The 8,437-nt window shown below is 38.4% G+C and overlaps 1 protein-coding gene across 1 annotated transcript; it reads right to left on the bottom strand.

The window, feature by feature from the left end:
• Positions 1-708: 708 nt before the first annotated feature.
• enoph1 (enolase-phosphatase 1) lies at positions 709-7,914 on the bottom strand. Its single transcript, XM_079600184.1, has 6 exons — positions 7,639-7,914; positions 7,464-7,565; positions 4,263-4,465; positions 2,896-3,028; positions 1,815-1,938; positions 709-1,114 (listed from the first exon to the last, which is right to left on the bottom strand). Exons 1-6 carry the CDS (start codon positions 7,720-7,722, stop codon positions 975-977), a joined length of 786 nt encoding a protein of 261 aa, XP_079456310.1. The 5' UTR covers positions 7,723-7,914; the 3' UTR covers positions 709-974.
• Between the last annotated feature and the right edge of the window lie 523 nt (positions 7,915-8,437).

Below are 8,437 nucleotides of genomic sequence, written 5' to 3'. Positions count from 1 at the left end.
TAAGATTTATCAGCCGATCCTGATTACAAAATAAAAGTCTCACCATTAAAAGCCATGTCCCAAGCACACAATTATAATGTTCTCATTATAATTTCATGTAGCCTGTATGACTTTACTGTATTTTCCTTTTTTTAAGTAATTTCAAGTTTTTTCATATTTCAAGCAATTCAAAAGCTTAATGGTGAGCAGCGCACATCTGAAGTGTCTCAGCTGAAGGAAATAATACATTATATATCGGCTTTAATATATCGAATACATTTTCTTTCTGGGCCGATAACCATAGCATTAAAACTGAACATATATCGGCCGATATATCGTGCGTCCCTATTAATAGTTTAACGTGAAGAAGAAATTCCAAGTCAAATGCAATCAGAGATGTTTTGTATTCACGTAACCGCATTTAATCTCGAGTCTGTCCAGCAGGGGCGTAGAATTTAGTAGGGACGCTAGGGATGTGTCCCTACCAATATCCAGTGACACTGATATATCCCTAGCAATAATTTCGATCAAACCTTAAAATATATGTCCCCGTCCCCACCAATTTCAAAATCAAACCTACGCCACTGCTGTCCAGCATTAAAACTCAGCATTTGATACTTGGTGTTAAACATCTCTGGCGTTGGTCATAATTCTGTGTTTTGTCACTGAAACAGACATGGCTGCTGCTGCTGGTGGATCTAAATGTTGCACATGTGATTTGTTAGATGTGTCCGTTCTGAATAAAATTTTACAACAACATTTAATATCGAGGTTTATCCGACTGCGCTTGACATGAGGTACAATCACACTAATCCTGGTTATAATAGTGTGTGTGGGGGAGAAAGACATTGACGCGGCACATTGAACATTCAGAGAGAATGTAAGTGTATTATAATCCTACGATTGGGTTTCAGTGTAAAAAAAACGAGCACCTGGATTCCTGGAGTTTGAGTCCAGCGGATCATGACTACTGGGTTTTCCCACATGATCCGATGTCAAATATTGCCGCTCAGTTCTAACTGGTTGAAAGACGTGACGATCGTATAATGTTTCCTTTCCTCTTCTGTTAACTCCATGTTTCCGGGTCTGACTACGACGGCCACGTTCAGCCCGGCGTCCTCGGCGGCCTTCGCCTCTGTGGAGGAGGAGATGGGAATGAGTCTGTGTTAGAGGAACACGCCACTTTATTTTGGAAATAGCCTCATTTTCCAGCTCCCCGAGAGTTACACAGTTTTACCGTTCTCGAATCCATCCAGCCGATCTCCGGGTCTGGCGATAGCACTTTTAGCATAGCTTAGCATAGATCATTGAATCTGATTAGACCGTTAGCATCTCTCTCAAAAAAATTACCAAAGAGTTTCGATATTTTTCCTATTTAAAACTTGACTCTTCTCTATTTACATCGTGTACTAAGACTTAGTGCCGGTCACGTTGGAAGTTACGAGCTGGGGACTATTTTCAGGCGCGGTGTAATATCATTGCGCTGCTGTACGGCAGCAGTTCCTGGATTATTACGCAGGAATGAGAGGATAGTTCCTCATCATATCGGCCTAATCACAACTTTTAATTTTCTGTCGGTCTTAGTACACGATGTAACTACAGAAGTTTTAAATAGGAAAAATATCAAAACTCTTTGGTCATTTTTTTGAGAGAGATGCTAACGGTCTAATCAGATTCAATGATCTATGCTAAGCTATGCTAACAGTGCTACCGCCAGACCCGGAGATCGGCTGAATGGATTAGAAAACGGTAAAACTGTGTAACTCAGCTGTTCCTTTAATAACTGGCCACTGAAGACATTATGGCAGGAATGAAAGGTTTTCAAGAGCGCCCACCTCGTGTGATGTCCGTTAAGAACATGATTTCCTCGGGTTGGCATCCGATCCTCTCGGCGATGTTCTCGTAGCTTTTACTGTCTACTTTAGCGCCAATGTTGGTGTCAAAGTGACCATCAAACAACTGAAAGAACAAAGCAAAAGTTAAAAACTTGCAAATCCACATCAATCCATATAAACTTGTAGGTCATTTCGTGTCCCACAAATATACACTTTGTGATATAAATCGATAACCAGATCAGATGACCTGCTGTTTGTTGGCGTTCTGGGTAAAATAACAGTTGGTAGTTCAAGTACTACCGGTCAGTTTACAGAAATAAAACGAAATAAAATGGACATTTTAGATAAAAAAAAAACTTGGAAAGTTAGAAATGGTGCCATAGCAACCAACTAAATTTAAAACAAGTTTGAAGTACTAAAATTCCACAAAAACAAACTAAAATAAATATAACATTAAAAACTAAATAGAAATACAAAACAAAAACTAATAAACACGACAAAAACATGCCAGTGTTGTTGTTATTGTGAACTAAAACAAATGTAAATAAAACTGAAATAAAATAAAATATAAATTTTAGATAAAATAATTTTAACTAATTTAAAATGCTTTAGTAAATAAATGAATTAAAATAAGTTTAACTTGAAGTACTAAACTTATTAAAAATGTATATATATATATATATTAAAAAAATTAAAGCCGTAAGAAAACTACTCAAATAAACAATTTAAATAACACTGCAGCACAACAAAATTACATACATAGTAGTTTAAGTAATATTAAAATGAAAACTAAAATTTCAAAATAAAAAACTAATTTAAATAATTATTTAATTTTTTAAATAGTACAGTAATAATACTAAAAATAACACTGCAGCTCTCATCAGATTGACAAGAATATTGTGATGGCCATGACCTCTTATATGAGGAGTCATAAACACATGACCCTGCTGAACCGCCCTCATCCTGACTGCAGAGGAACTACACGAGCGCAAGCGATGATTCAAGCACTCCGTCCAGAACGAGCCCATCTCACACATCTCACACTGCGTACAGTGCTTATACTGCTGCTTATACTGCTTACGTCTAGCAGATTGCCTTGGACCGAGTATCTGAAGAGCAGCTTCTGCGCCTCCACACTCCCTGAGGAGTAGATGAACACCTTCAGCCCCCGATGCCTCCACCTCCTGACGGCCGGAGCCACGTCCTGATACACCCTGCGACACACACACACACACTCAGTTATACTGCAGCTCAGGGATACACAACACACACACTCATTTATACTGTAGCTCGGGGGATACACAACACACACACACACACACTCATTTATACTGCAGCTCAGGGATACACAACACACACACACACACACACACTCATTTATACTGCAGCTCGGGGGATACACAACACACACATCCTGTGACACAACACACACACACACTCATTTATACTGCAGCTCGGGGGATACACAACACACACATCCTGTGACACAACACACACACACACACACTCATTTATACTGTAGCTCGGGGGATACACAACACACACATCCTGTGACACAACACACACACACTCATTTATACTGCAGCTCGGGGGATACACAACACACACATCCTGTGACACAACACACACACACACTCATTTATACTGCAGCTCGGGGGATACACAACACACACATCCTGTGACACAACACACACACACACTCATTTATACTGTAGCTCGGGGGATACACAACACACACACCCTGCGACACAACACACACTCATTTATACTGCAGCTCGGGGGGGGGGGGGGGGGGGAGACATTCGTTTAGTTAGTTTACATTAAGTAAAAAAATCTGAAACGTGTGTGTAAATGTGTTAATGTGTGAAATGCTGCTATTGTGTGTATACGTATGTCCCAGTGGGGAAAGGCTGCAGACACACACTGGTTTAATAGCCTATACACTGAGTATTCTTGTCTTGTTTCCAGTCCAAATATCAGACATTTCTAAAATCAAGATGCGTTTACTAAAATAGTCACATGACATAAGATATTCAGTCTTGTTTTCTGGGGGAAATGACACAAATGAAGTGAGTTTTTGCTTAAAACAAGCAACATGATCTGCCAATGGGGAGAGAAAAATAATCGAGTTTCTGTTTGAATTAAGTTTTTTTTTTACCCCATTGGCAGATCATTTTTAATTTACCTTTTTTAAGCATCAACTCACTTCATTTTTATTCATTCCCCCAGAAAACAGAACATAACATCTAATGTGATTTTACTCCAACTCCAATTTTTAAGAATTTTTTGATATATGGACCAGAAACTAGACAAGGCTAAGTAAGAAAAGCATATTTTGCCGTGTATGTAAAGCACACATTTCTGAATGGACACAGCAGTGTTCAGTGCAGGTGAGATGTCGTGAGTGTGAGAGGTGTGTGTGCGCTGGGAAAGACGAGGTTTACTTACTCGCCTTTGATTTTGCCGGCGGTGTACGCGGCTCTCCACATGTGTCCCTGCAGCTGCTTGAGCGCCGTGCTCTTGCGGTCCGCGTCCATCTGCCACACCACGCTGTCCACCACCTCGCGGATGGCCTTCTCCTCGTCCGTGTGCACCGTCTGGTCCACCGCGTGAACCGGGCCCGCTTTATTCTGCCGCACGTCCTCCTCAGCCTGGACACACACACACGCTTCAGTCACAGCAACTGCATTACACACATTATCTGTCTTTCACACACACACACACACACGTGACCCTGGACCACACAAGCAGTCTGGAGCCGCACGGGTGTATCTGTGGCAATATCCAACTATACATTGTTTGGGTCAAAATTATTGATTTTCTTTTATGCCAAAAATCATTAGGATATTAAGATCATGTTCCATGAAGATATTTAGTAAATCTCCTATCGTAAATATATCAAACATGTATTTTTGTGAGTGAATGCAGCACAATCGTGAACATAAATGCACAACTTTAAAGGAGATTTTCTCAATGTTTAGATTTTTTTGCTCCCTCAGATTCCAGATTTACAAATAGTTGTGTCTCGGCCAAATATTGTTATATCTTAACAAACTATAGATAAATGGAAAGCTTATTTATTCAGATCGTTCTCGTGCGCGGGAACAACATGCTCACATTTAAAACGCAGCTATAAATTAATTATATATATAAAGACCAGGTAGGGTTGTAAACTTATTTACGATTACGAAAACGATTAATCGCATCCAAAATTGTGTTTACATAATAAATGTGCGTGTACTGTGTATAATTATTTTGTATACAGTAAATATACACACGTTCATGTATACATTTAAGAAAAATGTGTTATTTATATATAAAATATATATAATTTATATTAAATAAATAAATCTATATACAGTATACATGCAAATATTTCTTAAATATATATACACAAGCATGTGTGTGTATTTATATATATAAAATAATTATACACAGACAGTACACACACATTTATTATGTAAACACAAACTTTTAGTTTGGATGCGATTAATCGTTTACAGCCCCACCAGGTTTTCTATCTATGGAGCTTTTTTCCACCAGGGAACACATTTTTTTTTTTTTTAAAGGTAATTACGACTTTTTCATCTCACAATTCTGGATTTTTTTCCCCTCAGAGTTGCATTATATAAAAAAATCACAATTGTGAGAAATAAAGTTACAATTGTGAGATGAAAAAGTCACAATTATCTTTTAATAAGCTTTCTCGGTTAACTAAAACTATTAAACTAAATTTCTGTAACTGAAATAAAGCTGTGAAATATGAAATGAAAGTTTGAAATGTTCCCTCGGTTGCAAATAAACTGGAAGTTGAAGCACTAAAATTATCAACTGGAAATAAATAAAAACTAAACCAAAAATAAATTAAACCTGAATAAACCTAAAAAAATAAAAAATAAAAAAACACACCAAAGCACATAACATGCTAAATGAAATATAAAAATAAAAGCTAATTCTGAATATTAATAAATCTACAATAAAACAAAAAAGTAAAATAACATTAAGACCAAATTTATATCTTGAAAAATAAATAGTGTATTATTGTATAATAGTACTGTGTATTATTTATTTGTTTATGTTAAATCATTTTTTGTTTAAATTGTTTATTGTTTAATTTAATTTTTATTACTAATTTAAAGTGCCCCAATTATGGTTTTTCGAATATTACCTTTCATGCAGTGTGTAGTATAGCGGTTTGTGTATATAAACGTTCTGCAAAGTTGTAAAGCCAAAAGTGTGTGAAAAATAAAGTTATTATCTCCCAAAAGAGAGAATCGACTCTGAACCTCCTTTACGAGTCGATTTGTATTCCGAGTCCCACTGAGTGACGGTTATACGTCACTAGAAAACACATTTGCATAATGTTGTATGTTGTCCGCCCACGATCATTTTACTGACGGCTGCTTCTCAAACCGCTTGCTCTGAGCTTAGGAAGCCTCTGGACGAAGATGAAGTTCAGTTAAAGTAACAGACATTTAGCTTCTGTTGTGCGCTGTAAACGGTAGATCACAACAGACTGGGTCATCTGACCAATCAGAGCAGAGTAGACCAATCACAACAGACTGGGTCATCTGACCAATCAGAGCAGAGTAGACCAATCACAGCAGACTGGGTCATCTGACCAATCAGAGCAGAGTAGACCAATCACAGCAGACTGGGCCATCTGACCAATCAGAGCAGAGTAGACCAATCACAACAGACTGGGTCACCTGACCAATCAGAGCAGAGTAGACCAATCACAGCAGACTGGGCCATCTGACCAATCAGAGCAGAGTAGACCAATCACAACAGACTGGGTCATCTGACCAATCAGAGCAGAGTAGACCAATCACAACAGACTGGGTCATCTGACCAATCAGAGCAGAGTAGACCAATCACAGCAGACTGGGCCATCTGACCAATCAGAGCAGGATAGACCAATCACAACAGACTGGGCCATCTGACCAATCAGAGCAAAGTAGACCAATCACAACAGACTGGGTCATCTGACCAATCAGAGCAGAGTAGACCAATCACAACAGACTGGGCCATCTGACCAATCAGAGCAGGATAGACCAATCACAACAGACTGGGCCATCTGACCAATCAGAGCAGGGTAGACCAATCACAGCAGACTGGGTCATCTGACCAATCAGAGCAGGGTAGACCAATCACAACAGACTGGGTCATCTGACCAATCAGAGCAAAGTAGACCAATCACAACAGACTGGGCCATCTGACCAATCAGAGCAGAGTAGACCAATCACAACAGACTGGGTCATCTGACCAATCAGAGCAGAGTTGACCAATCACAACAGACAAAGGAGGGATTTAGAGAGATTGATCTAACTGTCCAGTCGTTTGAGAATCATTGAAAATGTGGAGATGTGCAATGTATATTTATAAAGAGAAAATGAACGTTTCTTTGCCATTGTTGTATGTAAACCTTTTGAATAGCCTTTAAAATAGCAAAATAAGGGCACTTTAATCTATTTTTATTATTTAAGTTTACATCAAATATGTATTTGAATCTATTTTTAATCGAATTATTTATTTACAAAACACTGTTGCACACATTTCGGTTAGTGCCAGTGTATAGCGTGTTGTTATGCAAAACCGTTGACACAACCACCCATGATCCTGTCTTGATATGAAAATAATCCGAGAAACCTGTTTCTTGAGCAGATGCACGTCTTGTTTGCACTCGTCCTCTTCCCAGTGTGCAGACAGATACTCCTCCAGATTCTCCCTGATGAAGGGGAACAAGATGTCCTGCAGACAGGAGACAGCAGAATAACGCATCTGAGCAGGGTTTATCTCAGGGTCTCAGACTGTGAGCTCTTACCTTGACAAACGTGATGGGCGTCGTGGTTCCTTCAATGTCCAGAAGAAAGACTCGTGTGTTTTCCGCTACCGCAACCGCTGCCATTTTTATCAATGGCAAACGATAAATGTGTCTGTGAAAGTCCTGTGTTTTCTCTGATTATACTAGAAAAGAGGCTCGGGTGTTGACAAATCAATCAATGATAGCATGCAGGCTAGCGGTGAGTAGCTAACAACACATGGAGCGGTCACAGGGTTGCCAAGTCCTCGCAGGGAAGCCCGCCCTCTATCATCGTCAAAATTATTTCATTATTCATATTTAATGATATTTATTGTATAATGCTACATGATTACATGAACTATTAGTTCATTTGCTATACCTTTGCGTTTAAAAATGCACGTACATTTTGTACGATATATATGCAACAGCTCCACATTGATAAATAGTCGTTGATGATGATGATGATGATAGTAATATTATTAATAATAATAGATTCAGAATCACATATTAGTTGTAGTTCTACTTATGTTGTGGTGGTGAATTAATAAAGGAAGTGTTTTGTGCAGAAATGTATTTATTTTGTAATTTAATAAGTAAACACCTTTGCTGTTGATGATTTCCGCCCGATCTGGCAACAGGCTGGGAAGGGCTGTGGAGTGAGGAAGTGAATGCAAGGATAACGTCTATAAATAAAATACTTTTTCTTCTGCAAAAATGTCCTTAATGTATGTACTTGTTTTATATTACAAAACCGGCTTTTGGATAATTGTGTGTAAACTATTATTCATATAAACAATTAAATGAGATAATCTCTTTTTAG

The sequence above is a fragment of the Phoxinus phoxinus genome (assembly GCF_949152265.1).
Source record: "Phoxinus phoxinus genome assembly, chromosome: 23".
NCBI lineage: Eukaryota > Metazoa > Chordata > Actinopteri > Cypriniformes > Leuciscidae > Phoxinus > Phoxinus phoxinus.
This window is presented reverse-complemented; position numbering and strand designations above follow the sequence as displayed.